The 24,323-nt window shown below is 37.2% G+C and overlaps 2 protein-coding genes across 2 annotated transcripts in view; one reads left to right on the top strand and one right to left on the bottom strand.

Annotated features, from left to right (window-relative positions):
• The first annotated feature begins 13,356 nt into the window (after positions 1-13,356).
• LOC110796328 (protein CHLORORESPIRATORY REDUCTION 41, chloroplastic) lies at positions 13,357-14,291 on the top strand. Its single transcript, XM_022001395.2, has one exon. The coding sequence runs from the start codon at positions 13,448-13,450 to the stop codon at positions 14,111-14,113; it is 666 nt and encodes a 221-aa protein (XP_021857087.1). The 5' UTR covers positions 13,357-13,447; the 3' UTR covers positions 14,114-14,291.
• A 136-nt stretch (positions 14,292-14,427) lies between these two features.
• Positions 14,428-24,323, bottom strand: part of LOC110796327 (pentatricopeptide repeat-containing protein At4g04790, mitochondrial) — a 30,381-nt gene continuing 20,485 nt past the window's right edge. The window contains exons 10-16 of the mRNA XM_022001393.2: positions 18,598-18,717; positions 17,799-17,903; positions 16,455-16,619; positions 16,215-16,342; positions 16,049-16,127; positions 15,681-15,898; positions 14,428-15,151 (exon numbers count right to left, since the gene is read on the bottom strand). Of these exons, the coding sequence (XP_021857085.1) occupies positions 14,974-15,151; positions 15,681-15,898; positions 16,049-16,127; positions 16,215-16,342; positions 16,455-16,619; positions 17,799-17,903; positions 18,598-18,717 (993 nt within the window). The 3' untranslated portion in view covers positions 14,428-14,973. The remainder of the gene's footprint in view (positions 15,152-15,680; positions 15,899-16,048; positions 16,128-16,214; positions 16,343-16,454; positions 16,620-17,798; positions 17,904-18,597; positions 18,718-24,323) is intronic.

Genomic DNA, 24,323 nt, shown 5'->3' with positions numbered 1-24,323 from the left:
TCCCTTAGCATCTAAGCAAGAAACTGAAATGATGTTTTTAGTAAGACTTGGAACATGGAAACATTCTTCCAGTTCCAAAACTAGCCCGGAGGGCAACGACAAATAGTAAGTTCCTACAGCTAATGCAGCAATCCGTGCTCCATTTCCCACTCGTAGGTCGACTTCACCCTTGCTTAACTTTCTACTTCTTCTTAGTCCCTGTGGATTGGAACATAAGTGTGAGCCACAACCTGTATCTAATACCCAAGAAGTTGAATTAGCAAGTATACAGTCTATAACGAAAATACCTGAAGATGGAACGACTGTTCCGTTCTTCTGATCTTCCTTTAGCTTCAAGCAATCTCTCTTCCAATGCCCCTTCTTCTTGCAGTAGAAGCATTCGGATTCAGAAGTGGGTTGACTGACCTTCCTCTTTGCAGATTTGGCGCCAGTTTGCTTAGTTGGGCTGGCCTTGTTGCCACCTTTCTTAGCATTCCTCTTCTTTCCAGATTTCTTGAACTTGCCCCCACGCACCATAAGCACATCCTGCTTATCACTTTTGAGCGTCTTTTCAGCGGTCTTCAGCATACCGTGAAGCTCAGTGAGCGTTTTGTCCAGACTATTCATACTGTAGTTCAGTTTGAACTGATCATACCCGCTATGAAGAGAATGGAGGATGGTGTCTATAGCCATTTCCTGAGAAAATTGCTGATCCAGCCGACTCATATTCTCAATGAGTCCAATCATTTTGAGAACATGTGGACTTACGGGCTCGCCTTTCTTAAGCTTGGTCTCAAGAATTTGCCTATGAGTCTCGAATCTTTCGACTCGAGCCAGATCTTGGAACATGTTCTTCAACTCACTGATGATTGTGAAAGCATCTGAGTTGATGAACGTTTTCTGCAGATCCGCACTCATGGTGGCGAGCATTAGACATTTCACATCCTTGTTGGCATCAATCCAACGATTGAGGGCTGCCTGAGTGACCCCGTCGCCTGGAGCTTCGGGCATCGCCTCATCTAGGACATACTCCTTTTCTTCCTGCATAAGAACTATTTGCAAGTTCCTTTGCCAGTCAAGGAAGTTTTTCCCGTTCAACTTCTCCTTTTCGAGAATTGATCGAATGTTGAATGAATTGTTGTTTGCCATATTAAAAACTACAATTGAAAAGAATAAACAAATAAATAACCATTCACAGTTTCTCTTAATAAACTTAAATTCTAGCATACATGCATAATTCAATGTTTATTAAGCATTTTATTCAAGTTATGTGTTCCGGCAGGTGTGAATAAAATGATTCCAAGATCCTAAAATCATTGAAGAACTAAGCACAGTTTGTCGACTTAATCCTAGAACATCTTAGGTAAGCAAAAGCCTTTTGCTAATAGTCTAGAAACTATTCTTGGTTGATAGGTACGTCTAAGAACTTATTAGGTAAACCTATCGAATTTTGCCACGACATAAAAGGACTCCTTACTTATATCGTTGAGTTTCACCAAAACTAACATGTACTCACAATTATTTGTGTACCTTGCCCCTTTAGGACCAATAAGTAACACCTCGCTGAGCGAAAACTATTACTAGATTGATGTAAAGGATATCCAAGCAAGTGTATATTTTGGCATGGCACCTTTTAACTCAATTTTTAAGTTTGGAAGTTAAGGCTCTTACTATGTTGGTTAGATTTTAAGTGAACTAAAATCCTTAATCATGCAACATAATCAAGCTTTTGATCTCATGCATTTTAAGACATATTTAAAGCAATAAATAACTTAAAACATGCATAAGATATTTGTGATCTAGTATGGCCCGACTTCATCTTGAAGCTTTGACTTCAAAGTCCGTCTTGAAAATCTCCGTGGGAGGCACCATTTTCTTCAAATAGGATAAGCTATAACTAATTACAACTATTTGATGGTTCGCAGACCATATTTGAATTGAAAAATAACTTTGGTACTTTAGACCAATTACATTCAAATTAATGGTACGCAGACCATATTTTCTATCCTATTTGGGCCATACTAGTCACTTCATAACCTGCAAAACAGTACATATACAATATATACCATTCACCCATTCATTATCATGAATGGCCCACTTAGCTGGTTAGTAAAACACATTATGCATCACGTAAACATTTGCAGCAATTAATCAAGGGCACCAATAATCTACCAATTATTCAGTCCTTATTAATTCTAATCAAGTTGTTTTAACCTTAAGGATTTGTAGACCTAATCAAGAGTTTATGACTAAAAAGCGCTCCCACTTAAACCAATAAATTCATATGCTTTACCAATTTTAAACATAAAAATGTATTTCTAGTCCAACCGGAAACATACAAATTTAATTAAAATTTAAAGCTCATATCAATTTATAATTGAATCCAAAAATTTAATTTAATTTCAGTCGTATTTAAATTAATTCATGATTTTAATTTTAGTAAAATAATTAGAATAAATAACATTTATTATAATTATAATATTCAAAATTAAAATCCAAGAAAATAATTCAAATTATTAATTTTAAAATCAATTAAAATTACGTGAACTGAAATTTTCAAATTAAACATTCAAAACGATCTAATCGTAACGCAAACACCCTACGCGTTGCACGCCCATGGGCCGTACGCACACAGCCATTGCTGGCCATGTGCGCGCAGCCCATGCGCTCGTCGCATAGCTGCTGCTGCCCTATCGCAAGCCTCCGCACGCACTGATGCTCGCTGCGCGCGCCAGCGCTCATCGCACGCGAGCTATCGCTCGCAGTGCGCGCGCGCGACATCGCTCGCTGGGCGCGCGACATCGCTCGCTGGGCGCGCGAGCCATCGCTCGCTGGGCGCGCGACATCGCTCGCTGGGCGCGCGACATCGCTCGCTGTGCGCGCGAGCCATCGCTCGCTGGGGCGCGACATCGCTCGCTGGGCAGGCGACATCGCGCGCTGTGCGCGCGAGTAATGCTGGGCGCAGCGCTCGTGGCACGCGAGCTTGCGCTCGCTGCGCGCGAGGCTGCGCGCTCTTGTGCGAGGCAGCGCGCGTTGTGGCGCAGCTCGCTTGCTGCCCACACGCGACTGCCTTGGCTCGCCCTTCGCCCATGCCCATTCGTTCATTGCTCGTGGCACACGACACAAGGCAGGGCTGCTGCCTTGTGCTCGTGCACTACGCCCTTGCTCATTGCATTCGTGCCGCACGGGTGACGAGCTCCCTTGCTCGTCGTCGCATGCCCGCATTATACAACACCCCTTAAGGGTAACACGAAGCGTCCATTGCTTGGTGCGTGCAAGTTATATGAACGAATCGCATAAAAATTTAAAATTTATATTTAAAATTAATGACAAATTAATAAATATTATTAATTTCATAATTTTAGGGCGAAAAATCGAAAATTTATTATCCAATTGATTTACGATTGTTATGGATTCAAGTCTAGGTCATAAAAATTTAAAATTTATCGTAAATTTACAATTTTTATGGTGGTTTTTAATCATAGGTTTCTAATTAAATTACAATTAATTATGAAAATCAAATTAATTCTAAATTATTCTAATTTTCAACAAATTAATCATAATTACAAATTAGATTGCATAATTAACAAGACTAGGCATTCAAACTTGTTAAACATATGCAGTAGGTCAATCAAAAATTCAAGATTTATCAACAAGAATCGCAAATATTTAATTTAACATCTTAAATTTACGAAATTTTGCATTCGAAAAACTAAAACCTTCGAAAAGTCATAGTTAGGCTTCGAATTTGAGAATTCTGGGTTCGGCAGAAAAATACTCTTTTTGTCAAAATTTTAGAATGCCTTTTACATGCGGAATTGACACAAAAATCACTCGATTTGGATGAGTAACGAAGAAACTGCCGAAAAACTGCGTACGTATAATTAAATAAACGCAATTTGCAATTAATTAACAATTACGAAAATTAATCACCCCTTTTAATTCTTGCAAATTTGTAATATTTAACCATGTTCATGCAATTTAGATTATGAAAATAATAAGGGGCTCGTGATACCACTGTTAGGTTATGATTCATATGACAGTTCATAAATCATGCGGAAAAACCATAAAGCCAGGAAACATATTATTTACACATAATCATTTAGCATAGTTTAGATGCATACTCTTTGTTGCGTGCCTTCCCTAGCTGCGCCCGAACCGAACCAGAACAAGTCTTTAGGACTCCAAGTGTCGTCCCTCCGTAGATAGTCCACAGCACGTCCGGATCCGCCTTAAGATTGACCAACTAGAATCGCCCTTAAGGTTCTAATATTTTCGGTTAGGTAGGAAAGAATATTGGCTGATTTTTCTGCTTAAAAATCTTAGTTTTGAATACTTAAAACTTGTGTATAAATAATGACCCCTAGGCCTTTATTTATAGAGTTATGGAAAAGGAATCGTAATCCTGGTAGGATACGAATTAATTGAAATTAGAATCCTACATGAATTCTATTTAATTAATTTATCCAATTAGGAATAGGAATTTAATCATACACTAACTCTTGTAGATTTAGGAATCACGCATGAGCACAAACTCACACACACACGGCAGCCACAAGGGCTGCCCATGCGCGTGCGAGCAGCAGCCCACGCAGCGCGGCCCACGCATCCGTGGCCTTGGCGCGCGCTGGGCCTGCCTTGCGGTAGGCCTGGGCGCTGCCTTGGCTGGGCTTGTGGCGCGCGTGCTTGCTGGGCGATGGCCCGGCTTCGTGCTGGGCCTTCGTCCGGCAGGCCTCGTCCGATGCTAATTCGTACGATACGCTTCCGATTAAATTTCCAGTTCCGGAATTTATTTCCGATACGAACAATATTTAATATTTCCGATTCCGGAATTAATTTCCGTTTCGAACAAATATTTAATATTTCCGTTTCCGGAATTATTTTCCGATTCCGGTAATATTTCCGATTCTGACAATATTTCCGTTTCCGGCAATATTTCCGATTCTGGTAATATTTCCATTTCCAATAATATTTTCCGATACGTACCATGTTTCCGTTTCCGGCAACATCCACGACTTGGATAATATTCATATTTCCGATACGATCCATATTTCCGTTTCCGGCAATATCATCGTTTCCGGAGTATTCATTTCTTGCCTGTGACGATCTTAGCTCCCACTGAAACCAAGATCCGTCGGTTCCGAATATTCATAGATGGAGTATTTAATGCCATTAAATACTTGATCCGTTTACGTACTATTTGTGTGACCCTACGGGTTCAGTCAAGAGTAAGCTGTGGATTAATATCATTAATTCCACTTGAACTGAAGCGGCCTCTAGCTAGGCATTCAGCTCACTTGATCTCACTGAATTATTAACTTGTTAATTAATACTGAACCGCATTTATTAGACTTAACATAGAATGCATACTTGGACCAAGGGCATTATTTCCTTCATTTTGAAGATAGGAGATCGTGCAGTTTGACGAGCCGGTCGCCCGATGGGGCGACGACAACCCCTGGCACGACTCATTTGTTTATTCTTCCGTTTTTTTTGGGCAAACTATAAATACTAAGCTCTTAATATTTTGTAGAAATCTTATTTTCCGGACTTTTAGTTTATTCCTTAGTTTTATTCTCTCTCTAAACTTTGGTTAATTACTTTTATTATTCAATTAAAGTTTCATTCTTTAAATTTCATCCTTCATTCTTCAATTCGGTATTGGTTTATTTCTTATTTTATTATTCAATTTCAATTATGCTTTGATTAAATATGCTTGTTTGGTATAATATAAATATGTGTGAGTAGTTTATTTTCTAAGGTTTAGGGGATCCACGAATGTATGATTGGGATCGGATTGGGTTTATTATTGATTGATAATCGTGATTTCTATAGTCTGCTTCAATTGTTCGTCAATTCTGTTCGGCCGGACTATTTTGATTGAGTTTGATTAACCTTAGATTCTGCACCGAGAGGTATAAATCTGATGTTTATGATCAGTGACTATTAGATAGGGATTTATTTCTAGTAAATTGCGAGAGCCTGCTAGTTGTATTTCCTAAGGAATTCATAATATACGGGAGATGCATGTTTTCCTAGTTATGATTGTTAATTGTTTATTATTGCCCGTTGTCCAATCATAGTCTGCATTTATGGTGAACCGTTGCCCTAGACTCCCTTAATATTGTTTTTATTTTGTTTAATTATCGCCGTAGTCATAATACTCAAAATCAACCCTTTTTACCAGTTACTCATAGTCCAGACTTGTTAATTAGTAGTAGGAAGAACAATGTTTCTCTGTGGATTCGATCCTGACTTCCCTTGCTATTTAGTTAGTGAATTTAGGTTTATTTTTTATTAGGTGATACGACTTTAGCATGTCAATCACTTGAAACAACAAATTATCAATGTATTATTTGACCATTAAATATATCTAGTTTTGTATTTGTACAAATTATAAATGTTAATATTATGAAAATAAAGCTTTTGCGTGGGTTCGAAGAGGTGACCTCCTTCTCCCTCCTTCGACGCCATGGCATACACACGTTCAAAAGCTAAGAAATCCTCTAATGGAGGAAGCAAGAGTAAAAACCAGACTACACAGTCGAATGCAAAGGTCCACACCAAACCTAAGCCACAGTTAAACCTTGAGAAATCCCCTGTAATGGCGACTGATGACGATTTTTCGTTGCACTCAGAGGAACACCCAGATGTTCGAGAATTCGATTGTAATGAAATTTTGGCACCCAAAGCTGGTCTTCAACATCTACAACAGCAATCACAAGTGCGAGGCGATTTCAATGCCTGGTTGAGTGCCCTCCACAGTGGTAAGGATGTTCGAACCCATTTTCAATCAAATTCAAAATATGGCGCGAACAATGCTGTTTTGCCTGATTTTATGCCTAATTCGATGCTTGCACATGATTCTGATGTGACTATTAATGATGAACCCCCATTTTTGAATAACAATGTTGCTCAGTTGGAGTCATCCCCTGTTTTGGTTTCGATTTATTTTGATGATATTAAGGAAGAGGTTGAGTTTTGGGAATCAGTTGTTGTATGTTATGTGTTAGGGTCTAATCCCCCCCAGAATGTTATGGAGGGGTATGTGAAACGAATTTGGGGTAAACTTGGGGTGGATAAGGTGTCACAGGTGGGTTGGGGGATCTATCTGGTTCGATTTACCACCATGGAAAACTGTTCTAAAATCTTGAATAATGGCCCTTATTTCTTTGATTCCAAACCCCTGGTAGTGAAGCCATGGCCAGCTGATGAGAACTTCACTAAGGAAATTGTCAAAACTGTCCCAATATGGATCCAGTTGCTTGGGTTGGATGTGAAGTATTGGGGGGATAGAAGTTTATCCAAGATTGTGAGTCCTGTGGGAACAATGATGAAAGTGGACCAGGCAACCAAGAATAGAGACAGGTCAATGTTTGCAAGGGTGATGATTGAGGTCAAAGTGGGCCAAGATTTCCCTTCTGTGATTCATTTCCAAAATGAGAAAGGTGCAAAAGTTGACCAAAAAGTCAACTATGACTGGATTCCTCTCACTTGTGCTCACTGTGGGGGGATAGGTCATGACAAATATAACTGCACTAGGAATAAGAATGGCCATACTAAGAAGGTGTGGGTGAGGAAACAGGTACAGCCTTCACAATCTGTTGAACAAGTGGCTACTAGGGAGGTTCAGAATTCTACTGGATTCACTCAAGCAACTAAGTTCAGCAAAGTGGTGGGTCAACAACTTAGGTCAGTGATCACTACCAACTCATTTCAAGCTTTGTCTGTGTCTGAGTGTGAAAGGGAAACTGCAGAGGTGGTGCAAGGAGATGTGTTAATGGGTGTTCCATCATTAGGCAGGGGTGTGACAGCCCCTATGCCTAATGGATAACATCCTCTGCTGGAATGTAAGGGGACTAAATAGACAAGATAAGCAAAAAGAAGTGAGACAGATGATTCAGTCTCACAATATTGGTCTATTTAGTCTCTTGGAAACAACGGTGAAGGCTTCCAAGATGGGCAACTTATACCTTTCTGTTTGTCCTAATTGGTGCTTCACTTCTAACCTCAATTGTCACAAGAATGGTAGGATTGTTCTGGCTTGGGACCCTTCCCTATTTGCAGTGAACATCATTTCCATGTTAAGCCAGATCATTCATTGCTTCATTACTCCTAGGAACACAGGTTCTGGTTTTCTTTTGTTCCTTTGTATATGGGTTGAACACTCCTGCTGAGAGAGAAGAGTTGTGGGCTAGCTTAACTTCTTTTGCCACCAGATGCAATGCAGCCTGGGTAATCATGGGTGACTTTAATGCCATCATGAGTATGGATGATAGACTTGGCTCTCTTATCAGATTCAATGACATCAGGCCTATGAAACAATGCATGGACTTGTGTCAGCTTACTGAGGTTAAGACAGTTGGTAGACACTTCACTTGGAACAATAAGCAAGATGGTGAAGCAAGGGTGTATACTAGAATTGACAGAGTGCTGTCAAATTCCAAATGGGATGATAACTATCCTGCTGCAGAGGCAATATTTCTTCCAGAAGGAACTTATGATCATAGCTCAATGGTTTTGCACACTACAGTTCACAATGCTCAGAAAAAGCCTTTCAGATTCTATAACATGTGGACTTCTTCAGCTGATTTTATGCCTATTGTTGAAAACCATTGGCAGAAGTATGTTTATGGGTGCTGCATGTTCAGAGTTGTGCAAAAGCTTAAGTGGATAAAAACTGACCTCAAATCTTTGAACAAAAAAGGGTACAATGATGTAGAAATGCTGAAAATTGCCAGACACAAGGAACTTTTGGAGGTGCAGAACAAGCTGCACTCAGACCCCACTAATGTTACTCTCATTTCGGAAGAAAAAAGCTATGCTGATAATTATAGAATGGCTAATGATAACTTCCTGTCTTTCCTTCATCAAACAGCCAAGGTTCATTGGTTAGAGAAAGGGGATAAAAACTCTAAACTGTTCCATCAAAGCATCAAACAGAGAAGGAAGCACAATGCTATCCACTCTATCCAGAATTCTGCTGGGGCATGGGTAACCACTCCAGATAAAGTTCAGGAAGCTTTCCTATCTTTCTACAACTCTCTCTTCTGCTCTCAAATGGCTAACAGAACTAGTATTGACCCTATTATCATGGATAGGGGGGCCAAGTTAGCTGATGATCATAGAACTTTGCTACACTGTGAATTTAGTGTGGATGATGTCAAAAGAGTGTTGGATGCTATCGCTAGTAACAAAGCCCCTAGGCTAGATGGCTACAATAGCCAATATTTCAAAGCTGCTTGGGATACTGTTAAACATGATATACATGCTGCAGTTGCTAAATTCTTCAGAACAGGCAAGATGTTAAAGGAAATAAATGTTACTTCTATCACACTGGTGCCAAAGGTGAGTGTACCTGCCACAGTAGGGGATTTTAGACCTATTTCTTGTTGTTCTGTGCTGTACAAGTGCATCTCTAAGTTATTATGTGAAAAATTAGGAGCTGTGTTACCTGATATCATTTCCCAGAATCAGGGTGCATTTGTGGCTGGGAGATCCATTCTGCACAATGTACTCATCTGCCAGATTATTAAGATGTACAGAAAAAGTCAAGTACAACCCAATTGTTTTTTGAAGCTTGATCTCCAAAAAGCTTATGACACAGTGGAGTGGGAGTTCATTAAAGACGCTATGCAGTATCTAGGTTTCCCTACTACTTTCATTAATCTCATCATGACCTGCTTAACCACTACTCAATATTCCATTATGATCAATGGGGTGCCTTCAAAGCTTATCCACCCAAAGAGAGGACTGAGGCAAGGTGACCCCCTTTCCCCCTTGTTGTTCACTCTCTGTATGGAATATTTCTCTAGAGCAATGAAGACTGTTGGTGATCACCCAAGGTTCAAGTTTCACTCTAGATGTAGAACCCTAAAGCTTAATCACCTGTGTTTTGCTGATGATTTACTCATGTTTTGTAAAGGAGATAAGGAAGTGGTGCAACTGATGATGGATGGTTTTCTATTATTTTCAAAGACCACTGGTCTGGATGTTAACTCTGTTAAGTCATCCATCTACTGTTGTGGCATGAATGATCAAAAGGTGACTGTGATCACCACTCTAACTGGTTTCAAACATGGTTTGCTCCTTTTCAGATACTTGGGTGTTCCTGTTAGCTCTTGTAAGCTCAAGGCTAGTGACTGTGATCAATTGGTTGACAAGATGACAGCTAGGATTAAATTGTGGAGTTCTAAACATTTTTCTTTTGCTGGAAGAGCTCAACTCATCAATTCTGTATTGATGAGCATCTGTGTTTACTGGTCACAAATGTTCCTTTTCCCCAAAGCTGTGCTTAAGAGAATCAATGCCATTTGCAGAGCTTTTCTATGGTTTGGCACCTTTGACTGTGATAAACCTGGTTCTGTTGCTTGGGATCAGTTGTGTCAGCCTAAGACACATGGAGGGTTGGGTTTTAGGAACTTGCTCCTTTGGAATCAAGCTGCAGTAGGCAAACAGGCTTGGGCTATTGCTCAAAAGCAAGACAATCTGTGGGTTAAATGGATCCATGCTGTTTACGTCAAAGACCTCTCCGGGGATCAGTTTACTGCCCCTACTGCTGCTAGTTGGGTGGTAAAGTTTGTTTGCAAGGTGAAAAATTCTTTCCGTGAACATATTGGCTACCAGTGGCTTCACAGTGCCAAATATTCTATCAAAGAGACATACACTCAGCTAAGATGCTTGGGAACTAAGGTTCCTTGGCAAAAGTATGTTTGGAATAGGCTGTCTATCCCAAAGCATAGATTCATTATGTGGCTTGCTATGCTGGATAGATTAAAAACTAAAGATAGATTATTCAAGGTGGAAATTAGTACAGATGATAGTTGTCCCATTTGTGGTGTGCAAGCTGAAAAGGTGGAGCATCTTTTCTTTGAGTGTGAACTAAGCAAACAATGTAAACTTCTGGTGTTGTCCTGGTTAGGGGTTCAACTCAATAGGGTCACTATGTTCAGTCTCCTTAGGGGGATACAGAAGTATAGCAGAAGCAAGTGTAGGAGATTTATCATCTTTACAGCAGTGGCTAGTCTACTTTACAACATATGGAGGGCAAGGAATGCTGCTGTTTGGTCTTTGCATATCCCCACTGTTCAGTCAATAGTCAAAATCATTCAAGCAGAAGTGAAGGGTAGGGTGATGAACCCGTTAAGCAGTAAAACTAGCTCCAGGGATCTTGATTGGTTCCAATGTTTGTAATAGTTGTCTCTAGGCTTTCTAACTTAGTTTGGTCTCTTTGGCTAAGTGTTCTTAGCCTCTCTGTTGGCAGCAGCTGTTGAGCTGCTAGCTAGGTTGTAATACTGTTTTTGTGCAATCAATATAATCTTTATTTGCCTGCCAAAAAAAAAAAATATTATGAAAATATGTATTGTGAATAATCCAACAACGTTTTACATAAAAACGGAGGGAGTAGTCTATATAAAATTTACAAGTAATTTTTCAAGTCAAATTACTAACCGCTACCTTAAACGCTACCGTTCAGCTAGAGCTGTCAAAAACTGACCCGACCCGAGAAACCGACCTGTATTTTTAAGGACCCAGACCCGACCTGAGACCCAAAATGTTGTTCAAATAGGAAACCCGTAACCCGAACGTATCCAACCCGTTAAAATCGACGACCGATTTCGACCTGTTAATGCATGACCCGGATCCGAACCTGACACCGAAATATAACCGACAACATAACTGAGTCAACTGACCCTACCAAAAAATGATCCGAATCCGATTCACATCGACCCAATGTCAACCTGAAACCGATTATAACCCGATGAAACTTGTTATTGACCCAACTCGTGACAACCCGTTACCTGATTTTACGCAACCTGTTGACAATCTGATTTGTCATTGACCTAACTAAATAATAACTTAAATCAAGTTAATATGATTTTTTATAATTACCTAATCTAAAACAAATGAAAAGCGTTAAACTAAATTTAACCAAATTTATAAAAGTTAATTATAAGGTTTAAACTTGACTAGACCAGATAGTTATTGGACCTGGTCTTAACGCGTGGTCGATAGTGAACCCGAACTGAATTTTAACCAACCCGATAATATACGATCCGAACGTGACCCGAACACGAAATTAACTACTACAAGTCTGACTCAAATCCGACTTGTTAAGACCCGAACTTGAAATTGTATCCGACTAGAAAAGACCCGAGCGGAACCCCACCTATACCGAAATGACAAAATAACCCGACATGACACGACAAATAATCAACCTGACCGAACCCGACCTGCATCCAAGGAATAAAATGACACGATCCGACTAGATCATGACCGAGACCCGAGATAATTAGATCCGAACTCGACTCGAGTAACCATGTTAACAGCTCTACGTTCAGCACATTTACAGAAAAAGTTCCGTAACATTGACAATATACTTGTCTTATGCATTCACGCACAATAATATGAACATGTTTACGTAGAAAAATATCCGTAAATTTAGTTAACACATTGTTTAATCACTTTTGTATATGCACAACTTCAACGATCGACGTATTTCATCCATAACTAAAGACTCCTCCTATGAAACAACTTCCTCCATTTGCGATGTTTTGGCAACAAACAATGTCACAATTTCTCAATTCCAAATTAATTACATTTTCCATTTTTATGTCAACTAAACAACACTTAAGTAGGTTTCTAGTCAGTAGCGGAGCCAGGAATTTCAGGTTGGGGGGGCGAGAAATTTATGTCAGTTAAAAAGCCAGATCTGATCTTGGGTTGTTTGCATGAAACATTGAACATTTCACCATCGGGGCAACACAAGTTTGGCAATATATACAGGCATTTAATATTATATATATCAATACTTTTTTATCTTTGGGGGGGAGGCTGCCCCCACCCGCCCCCTGTCTCCGCTACTGTTCCTAGTTAACTTAAATAGTTAAAGTGTATTATCATACTAATCTAACATGATCAAATACGACAAGGTGTCTTATGACTTCGTAAAAGATAGTCAAATTATGATATACTTTCTTTTATATGTAAATAGTGTTAAGGCCATGTTCGGGAAAACTAGCGGTAACGAGGCATCGATTAGCGGTTGAGTAGCGGATAACTGTTAAAATAGCGGGTAACAGGTAGCTGTCAAAGGAGTGGACAACTAGTATGAGTATTCGGTAAAAGTAACAGTTGACATGGTAAAATTAATAAAAACTATATATATTGTTAAAAACGTAACTATAAGTTTATGAAACGCTACCCGCTTCATTTTAGCGCTAACGTTTGACAAAAAGTTACTCAATCGTTAATCGTTACCTTACAAATTTTACAAGTAACATCTTGAATAGGCCAAACGTTGTACCCTAACTCAGAAGCCTTTAGGTTAATGAGTGTAAACTAAAAACAATTTAAGTAAGGAGTGTATCATCTTGATTTGAGTAGCGTATTACCACAAACAAAGCAGAAGAAGATAAGTAAAACCTTATCCTTGGCAATGCCCAAGTAGTTCATCAACAACAAACAAATGGCTTCATCCACTCTTCAGTTTCTCTCCCAAACAACAACCCTTCATCTGCACCTCTTCCAACCAACTCAAGCTTTTCATACATTACCTTCATTTCCTCTAAAACATCGAAAACTCGACCTTATTTCAATAAAATGCACTACAAACTCCTCACCACTTGAACCAGTAGCAGACAGTTTTCCCACCCCAAGCCCAGAGAATGTAGCCACAACCCCTGCAGAGAACTTCCCCATTGACAAGAGAAGAGCATCCGAAATAATCAGGGACCGAAAGGCTCGAACCGAGCTCGTAAAACTGGAACCTCCCAACTTTGAGATAGGTTGGAAGAGGACTAAACCCATCAACCTAGAGAAGCCTACAGGGTATGTGATCATGGATTTTCTAGATAAGTTTGAAGGATTGATGAGTCGAGAATTCGGGTCGAAAGAGCTGCTGGTTAAGGCAGGAGAAATAGTAGCTGAAAGAGCAAGAGAAGAGGCAGAGGATTTAAGAGATGAAGGCAAAGTTGAAGATAGGATGGTCACTGAACTTTCCAGGGTTTTGAAGTTAATGGAAATGGATTTGGTAATGGTTAAAGCTGCTTATAAAGAAGAGACTCTAAATGAGAGGCTTGAACAAGCTAAGGCGAGGTGCAGGCAAGCTATTCTTGTTGCCAAATCTTTTTGATTATTTTTCCAAAAAAGTGACGCCAAATTCTGGGAATTGATAGTTCTAAACTATAGTTTCTTAGTTATGTATAATAGAGGAAATTCTGATCTTGCACCTAATTTCTGATTAAATCGCGCACAGTTTACTCATTGTTCAGAGTTTGACATCAGATATGCTTTAATACGACATAAGTTTACACCCTCTGCAGTTCAGAGATTTCTAATCAGGCAAATACAGTAAAATGGAGCAACAGAGAGTGTTACATTCCACTGATGTATACAAAAACCATTTACACGAGGTCAAGCAATCGAACTTCATCAGACTCAATTGAGTGTGGGGGGAAATGAGCTAATGCAAAGAGTGAAATGAGCGATCATATTCTTGATATCAAGTATAATGTCCTTATTGCCATATTGGCATCAAGGAAATACAACATTGCACAGGAAAGTTTGCCTGGCAAACAACTGCAGGCCTATTTCTGTAATTCATCATATCTTCATCAATTACCTTACTCGTATTTGCATTTTTCTTATGGATACTTGCCAAAATCCAAGTTGTCAATCGACTTTTGGGGACTTCAACAGGTTAGAGCTGTCCCATCTACAAGTCTACAGTTAGGATTAGTAAGATTCATTATCCGTGTGCAGAAGTGACACCATTTGGATTAATGAATTAATTGTATTACACTTATCTACGCAAAATTTGGACCAAAGATCTTCTTCTCAGTCGAAATGAACCTTGGGTAACCTCTAAAAGAGCAAGCGTGATAAGAAACGGCCTTCTGGTTCGAGACATGAGATATAAACAAGCAAGAGAGCTTGACCTCTTGCTGAATATTTTTTATTGGATATTTTCAATGATCCATTTCTTCTTCTCTTTTAAGTTCTCTTTTTCTTTTTCTTTTTCTTCTTTGTCTTCTCCTCCGCTTTGGGTTTTCCATAAGTTACACGACATGCATGGATCACAGAGCGAACATGGGGATCCTCTTTCGGTATTTTACTTAGAAACAAGGTGGCTGCTTCCATATCTCCAGCAACTAGATATGCCTGGTACATCCTGTATCAACCATACCAAATATGAGACGCATGACAACCAAGAAAACACGTGCATTGTAGCAAGTAAATTTACAACTGCTTAAGAATATAATATGTTAAAACGTAGACTGATACATGCCAGGTACTAAGAATGGAGCAGAGAACTATTCTAACATATTTTTGCATGGCTTCAGAAGAAATTATATCTGGCGGGGGTTGATAACAAATTGTCCATGATAGTGCTCACACAAACACTGCTCAGTGGTCATCATCACCAATATGTGTCTGTCTTTCTCACCCTCAGACCACAGAGTGAGGGTTATAGAACATTTGAAGTGGACCAATAGCATGTTTTTGTGCACAATGGGTTACATACTTACACATCCAGCAAGTAATAATTGATGGACACAAATATATTGCCCCTTTTTCTTAGAGTTTCTCAGAGTCAAACTTTTGGTTCACCTTTTCCATATCCAATTGATACTAAAAATAATGACATAAGAATAAATATCAATTGACAACACTCGTTTTGTAACATTTGTAAGACTTACCTTAAGTAACTTAAGATGTTGTAAGGAAGGCCAATTATCTCATACTCCTTCCAAACCAATTGAGCTATCTGCAGATCCTTCCCTTTGACACAAGCACTAAGGAGAAAATCCAGACATTTCCGTGAAGGGTGCAACTTCACATCTTCCTTGATAGCTTTTAGCAAGGCTATGCCGATTTTCAAACCAGGATTCTCCATATCCGCAATTTGAGAAAATACCTAAATAGACAAATAAAAGATTAATAACTGCGATTAAGAAACTCTAGGGTTAATGTACACGGTTAAGAACTCATTTCCAACGGAAGTGTCCACTGTCCACAGAGCTAGACATTCTATTTTCAGCAAGATGGGGCTGGAAGGAGGCGAGACCTCATCGAAAATAACTTCTCTGGCCAAATCATCATCCCGGAAATTATCAGAGAGTTTCTTTAACAAATCAACAGCAGGCCTATAGCAAGGGAAAAGGAATATGGTCATTAATGCAAAGTTCCTATGTGCTTGATCAGGGGAATGTAATTCTTTGGCGTCAACTGACCTTAAATCATTATTCCTAATGCAGTATAAGATAACTCTGCAGCAACCATCAGCCCAATAGTGTGGATCCTTCAATTCCTCAAGCAACTGAAGCATCAAATTCAATTTTCCTTTAGACTGCTGTCGTTCCTGCAATATATAAGTATAAGTATAAAATGAAGCAGTATATTTTAGAAAACGTTCAACACTCCAGAAACCTTACAATACCCTACCAAGAAGCAACATAAATCTAAAAACTCACAATGAGAGCTATAACAGCCTTTGGCTCCAAAGAGGAACCACTCTGTTTGATTTCCTTGTAAATGTCCAGGGCATCAGATATTTGCCCATGATTAGCAAGGGACGAGACAAGAACACTTTTGATTTCATTTAAGTTCTTTCTTTGTATCCCTTTATCTAATACAACCTGACATAATAAGGGCAACAAGAAGAGTAGTCAGAAAGCATAGTTAGTAAGAAGCTCATGTCACAGGACAACATAAATAGTACTGAAAATCCTTATTATTTACTTCATGGCAAGTAATGAGAAGACTCCATATCTCAAGGTTTATATCTGAAAATTACCTGTTTGTTCTAAAAGGTAAACCAACAATATTCCCTTTCTCAGGGCTGAGTACCAAAGAGCAGGGAGTGGTAGGATCTAGGATGGGACAAGAATCGGACCCTGCATAACTGCTGGGGGGGGGGGGGGGGGGGGGGGGGGGACGAACACCACCCTTACATTCCTGAATCAAAACAGTAATCACTTATTTGGTTGTTTCCAAACCATGAGACCATCTAAACAACAACATGAAATCCTAGTTTTCATTCTTTATTTTATGGGTCTGCAACCCAAAATTTGTATAAACTACTTCAAGATCCTAGGTAACATACAACCAAGATAAGATAATTTATTTCCTTTCAAATCGAGACAGACAATAGATAAATGCAGCAAGAAGATCTGGTCCATTGATGCCACAAGCATTATAAACAAAAAAACATGTCCTCAAATACAAGATCATAATTCTTAAATGACTAAATCTGCCACATGAACCAAAATATTACGCCATATGACACGTTCTCATACATGCTCTAGGAAGTAGGAACCTTGCAGTACGCTCTAGAAAGCCTGCATTTGGATTGATGCATATCAAAAGCTGACCAGCACAACGCCTAATTCTTCAATTTGCATTCAAATTTTTCCAATAAAAGAAAAGACAAAAAAGTTTGTCTAACATTTGGGTACTCGACATGAAAATGGGAGGGAGGTGTTCTCATATCCCACTCTCAAGATGTAGTTTCTTTGTGCAACCAAAATTTAAAGCTTTCACAGGAGCCAGTTGCTTGACTCCTAGGAGCACTGATATTTGGATGTTCCATAGACTCTCTGAAGCACATAGTTAAGCAAGATATCGACTTCCAGAGTTCATATCTTGAATTCAAATATGTATCACTTCAACCACCAACCATTGACATCATTCTTACATTTCATATTGGTCAGTTAATCAAAGGTTAACATCATTTTTACATTTTATAGCATGATTGCATATAAAAAAATAACAATAATTAATTAACAACAGAAGATCCGATCCAAACAGAAGTTTACCTCCTTGGCCTTCTCAAATTGGCCAGACGCCACATATGCATTTATAAGTGCCATAAAAATATGTTTTGTGGCTTGAACACCAGCATCCTTTAATTGTTCATAATACTGTGGACAGGATGGATAAATGGAAATTGGTAAGCAAAATTAAAGTTCAGTTATACAAAATAAGATTAATCTTATTGTCAAATTCTTTAAATTCTCCCTCCCCCGCCCCTGCAAAGAAGACAGACTTAGAAATAGCAATCTCCCATAAATGAACAAGAACAACAGATGAAAATATCATATGAGAATGTGAACAGTAACAAATAACAATCACACACCTAAATGCTCTCAATTGACACCTAACTGTCTTTTTACTGGAGCATAAAAAGAAAAATATGTCTGAAACAAAAAATAAGGTGTAACATTTCCAACTCAAAACTACATTCACAGATATGACTACGACTATAACTAAAGGATAAAAACATGAATAGATAACAGTATATTGGAGAATAAGAAACAGATAAAAACACACACATATACAAGAGAAACATTGTAGATGGATAGAAAGCCAACTCAGCATGTAAAATAAGCAATTCTTGATTATAAAAATTTAGAGGGAAATACCAATATCATACACAGCATTCTCATTTAAATAACAAAACACGTATGAGGAAAAAAAAAAAAACCTCTACGCCCATGACGTCAGATAGATCACAAAGCATAAAATAGAACTAAGTGACCAAAATCTTTATGGTGACTTCATGATTTGTAAGGAAATATTATACTCTTTCAAATCTGCAATACAAAATAAGACAACCTTAATAATATCTTCTTCACATGAACAGTTGCTTATCAGATAGCCGAAAGTCTGAGAATCTGGTTTGACATCTGCATCTTCCATTTCTTTGAGGACCCTCAGCACACCATCCATGTTTTTCTGCAGACAGGCACAAAAAATAGTTATCGCCAACATCCTACCTTAGTAGATGAACATCCAAATATCCAACGTAAAATTTGTAGGATCGTCAACAAGAAGTCAAAGTCGAAAGACAGAAGATAAATATGGTCAACTTAAACATACTAAGCTATTATCCTAGCAACGCTCAGATTGTGCAGGGGTGTGCATGGTGCTCTTGGTGCACCTGTCCCAAAACGCACATAAATAACAATAAAACGCAATAAAAATAAAAACCGCAAAAAAAAAAGAACATTAACAAAAGAACATTAACAAAAAGAACATTAACAAAAAGAACACTAACAAAAAGAACACTAATATTGACAAATCAGACAAAAGGTACAAATATAAAAAACAGTTATATTTTTTCTTGTTCTTTTAAGTTCTGGAAATGTTATTTTCCAACCAATTTACAGTATGTTCTAATTAAAAAAATAAAACGACGAACCTTTGATGAACTTTAAAACCAGATTTATAATTTTTCTTGTTCTTTTAAGTTCTGGAAATGTTCTTTTCCAACCAATTTATGTTCTAGTTAAAAAATAAAACAACGAACCTTTGATGAACTTTAAAACCAGATCTATATTTTTTCTTGTTCTTTTAAATTCTGGAAATGTTCTTTTTCAACCAATTTATGTTCTAATTCCGTTATTTTATTTATCAAAAGATATCTGAAAACAACACTATAAATATGTAAAAAGAACAATTGCTGATTCTAAAAAAGAACACACTGTTTTGATGCCACAGAAATAGAAATTTATAAGAAAAGAACATTAAAATTTAAAAAGAACATAGAATTAAGAACGAGAAAATTTACCTTAATCACCCGATGCACCTTTATCAACAGCATAAACCTCTTTGAATGAATAAAAAATTCAAAAAATAGCGAAATTGAAATAGTATTTCGCTTAATAAACTAGTTTTTTGTAAACGTAATTCAATTAAAATCACATTTCAGAGAAAGAAGGAGGAGAAATTTTGTTTTGAACTTTCTCTCTCATAAAATTTCTCTTTTGTTGGGAGAAACTAAAAGCTCTCCTCTTTCTCTCTCAAGAATGTGTTTCTAAAATGAGAAGTTATGAATCCAATAGGAGAAATATTATATATATAGAAAATGAAAAATAAAAAAATAAAAAAAAGAGGGGGGAGGAGAAGAAATACAAGCCATGTTCATGATAAGAACGGTGCACTTGTTTTTTTTTTTTTTGGGTTTTGTTGTTCTGTTCTTTTATGTTTATTAGATATAAATCTTAATGTTCTTTTATGTTTGTTCTTTTTTCAAAAAGTACAGTATTGAAGAGCAAAGGAAGCTTTTACTTGACCAACAACAAATGATGTTAAATCTTCAAAAACAGCTGAAAGAACAAGAAGAGAGGCTGAATAAACAGAGCAATTCCTCAAAAGAACAAAAAGAGGATGAACCTAAAAGAACATTATAAATAAAGAAAAAGAACATTATAAATACAGAAAAGAACATATCATGTAGAACACTTATTTTAACCATGTAAAACAACATTACCAATAAAAAAACGAACAACAATAGAGCATAAAAGAACATAATAAAGTAAAGAAAAAGAACATTAAAAATAGTAGAAAAGAACATATCATGTAGAACACTTATTTTAACCATGTGAAAAAAGAACAACAAAAAAGATAAAAGAACAACAAAAATGGTAAAAGAACAATTTGATCTGAAGTGTGTAATATCAAAAGAACAACAAGCTAAAGCAAAAAAGAACAAAGAACAACAAGCTAAAGCAAAAAAGAACAACATGTTCAATAATTATTTTCTGTATTATTACAATCGCTTAATACATATATGAGAACCAACATATAAAAGAACAAAAGATAAGACTAAAAGAACATATAAAATCGAAAAAAGAACAGAAATCAAAATCATCAGAAATATATAATCAAGATACATTAATCATCAAAATTATCAAAATATAGAATCAAAATACATTAATCAAGGTTTTTGAGAAATGCAGAAATCGAAATGATCAAAAAAATCAAAATAAATTGAAATGATGAAAATAATGAACATGGAAATCAAAATCATCATAAATAAGTAATTCGTTTTAAAAAATTGAAAAATTACCTTCACAAATCGGATTATCAGCAGAGAAATTCAAATTTGAAGAAGAAAAATCAATAGAATTTGATATTAAAGTAGAAAAATCAACCAATATCTGAGAATTTTCCATTACTTTCTCTCTCCTCTTCACAGTTTCTCTCTCCTTTCCATAGTTTTTCTCTCTCCTCTTCACAAATTCTGATTCGAAAATTATAAATCACAAATTCTGATTCGAAAATTATAAAAAAGAAGGTATATATACCAGAAAAATGGAGTGAAAAACAAAAGAACGAAAAAAAAGGGACAGAGCAGTCATTGTTCTTTTTTTTAACAAAAGAACAACGTTTGTTCTTTTTTTATCAAAAAAACAACGTTTGTTCTTTTCTTCTCCGGATTCAACAAGATATCCGCGTTTTATATTTATTGCATGTCGTTTGGACACCAGTGCACCAAGAGCACTGTGCACAACCCTGCACCATCATATTTGCGATTATCCTAGTAGGAGGGAATTATAAAATATGTCAAATAAAGGCCAAAGACAACAGAAAATTCAGCACAAGCACCACTGATACCCCCCCCCCCCCCCCCCCCCCCCCCCCCAAATACCAGAAATAATTATAAATCAAGAACACCTCAGATTATCTCACTATTAAACCATGTTCTCTTCACCTGATTATTGAACTGAAATATTATTACAAATAATCTTATACTGATTATTGAATAACAGAGCTGTTTTTTTTATTAGGGCAGAAAGCCATGCAGAAAACCTAAAGCACCCTTTCAAAGATGCATCTACAACCAATAACAAAGAAAAAGAGCACAGTAAAACCCTAATGTAGTATCGTCCATATCAGAACCCCCACTCCAAGTAAACTGGAGAGACAGACAACTAAGCTAAAATAAGAAAAACTCTCCAGCCTCTCAGAAAACAGAACTCTAAATCAAGACCCCATAAAATAAAATAAACTAAACTAAGAAAAACTAAAATCTAATTAAAAACAAAGAGAACTAAGCCTAAATGATTACATGGGATGCAAAAGGCAAAAACTAATGAAAATGCATAGATCTAATAAAGACCCTTAGCACCCTCCAAAAGGACGATCAAAAGACCCAAAAATGAATTCGATACAGAAGATGACGGCAGCAAAAAAAAAAAAAAAAAAAAAAAAAGCTAGTCGCAGTCCACTGTACAGAAATTAAAGTGCATCCAAGACATGGAGGAGGTAACATGTCAGCAGTGGTAACTGGAGCAAATGCAAAGGAGGCGAGACCAATGTGTGCAGCGGTCATCAGCCTTGAGCAGAGGTACTGACAGGTGAAAGGTGGCAGAGAACACTGGGGTAGCAGGCTAAGATATAATAAGCCAGATTGGACTATGTAACCGAGGCATATGCCAGACTATTGGCGTAATAAGATCTTAGATCAAAGAGGAAAACAGCCAACCATGGCTCCGGTTTAGGTGAAAAAATCGGAAAAGCCCCGCAGAAAGCAGGAAGGCAACATCTAATGGACACAAACTCCATGCTGAGGCCATGAAAGAGCTAGGAGCCTAGAAGAGAGGTAGTAGACCAAGAAAGCCATAACACCACTGATGAGCGACAGCCGACTGCCAAGGGAATCTTAAATCAGATAAACTAACCCCTAAAAACTGAGGCAGTGGATCTACAGAAAAAAAAACATATTACAGGAAACATAGAAATTGATTCTAACTCACTAAAAATTGTGCCAAGAGATAAAGCATGGTTTTAAATCAAGCATAGAGCATAATTTTGCTGAGAAACTGGCTTGGGCCTACTATCTTTTCATAGTTATGGGTGGCAGGATTTCTTAAGAGGACTTATGTTTCTACATAATGACAGGACTTGAAATCACTATGTTGACAGCAACAATCTTAATTATATATTATATAGCTTTTGTCTTATAACAAAATCCTATCAAGCAAGCACATGCTCAGATATTACCAAAAGCGATAATTATAACTCCAATATCACTAAGTAAATCAATACCTACATTCTAACATATTTCCTCTATTTTTTTTAGTTGTTTCACTTTGACTTAATATTTTAGATACCCATTTTGACCATAATTTAAAAGAAAAGGATACTCATATGTTGTAAATTATCCTTGAATTTGATTAAATGAATATCCTCAAAATCCAAAGAAGTTAATTCAACGAATATAAAGTTAATGATATTAACTGTCAAGGTTCTACATTGGAAAATGTGAAAATCAAAGTGTAACAAATAAAAAAAGGAGAAAGTATACATTTAGAAGGTGGTCAAGTGATTAGCTCATTCCTTTTATTCAGGATGGACATTAAGAGACAGGGTAAAATACGGGCCCGAACTCTAAGAAGAAGTCAAAAATCTTTAAGGAGTCAAAAAAATTTCTTAACCAATCTAGCTTGAAGAAATCAATTAATTTTCCAAATTAAAATCAAGCTTCCAGAAATCAGCCAAGGGGTTGATATAATTGTTGAGAATCCTCTGGAGGCAAAAGCAAAAATGTACCAGTCCAATTATCTAGCTACCTAGGGAGGTGGAATGTGAGTTAAATTGAGAAATGCTATAGTTTGCAAGCTGATATGAATACTTTGACTGTTGCATATTTAGAAAACATATATTGCTTATTTGCTTATCAAGGGAATTTGGTATTTGTTTGCAGAGATCGATATTTGTGGTGCATTTCATGTCTAAAGGAAAAAAGATCGAGGAATTTTTCGCACATGTTAAAAAATAAACCTGTCATCGGTAAAACTGAGATCCTTCATTTGCTTTAAATGAACGGGTGCCTAGGGTCATTTCACTCTAGGTTAAACGGGAAAATCTCTTTATAAGTTGATAGTGGGTCGATTCATTAGTAGAATTGCTTGTGAATAGATATCTCCTCTATTTATTAATGAATACTATGAACTAGATTCATATGTCCTTTGCTAGGATTTTAGCAGAAGTTTGTCACTCGCGAGTATTGATTTAAATCAGAAATTTGAAATTGGAGATCCTATCAACCAAAACAACTAATCATAAAACTGACTTCTAATGGAAGCCTCTTTACCAGGCAATGCATCACTCTTATATAGATTCTTCATATCACCTCCACTACTCGTGTCAAATACTCTGCATTCAACATCAATACAAACTATATACACTTCATTTTTCATAATTATGGACTACTCAAACATTTAGAGACATAAATGTTATTTTACATTTATTTAATTATTCGTGTCACCTCAATATGTTGTCAAAAACTCTGCATTCAAACATAAATACAAATACTACAAATTTCATTTTCTTAACCATGGACAAGTCCAATACTTGGGACACATGCATGCTATGTTACATTGGTTCTTCTTTCTATCTTAAGACCTGTGTCAGACACTATGACAGGTGTATTATATTTTACCCAATAGCTTAAGATCTGAACACCTCAATTATCTTGGACTCGTCATTCTCGGTGTTTGAAAAAACGCAAAGCGCACTAAAGCGATATGAGTCCTAGAGCTTAAGCGTAAAGC

The sequence above is a fragment of the Spinacia oleracea genome, chromosome 4, assembly GCF_020520425.1.
Source record: "Spinacia oleracea cultivar Varoflay chromosome 4, BTI_SOV_V1, whole genome shotgun sequence".
In the NCBI taxonomy this organism is placed as follows: domain Eukaryota; kingdom Viridiplantae; phylum Streptophyta; class Magnoliopsida; order Caryophyllales; family Amaranthaceae; genus Spinacia; species Spinacia oleracea.
Note: the sequence above shows the minus strand (reverse complement) of the source record. Positions and strands in the feature narration are given on the sequence as shown.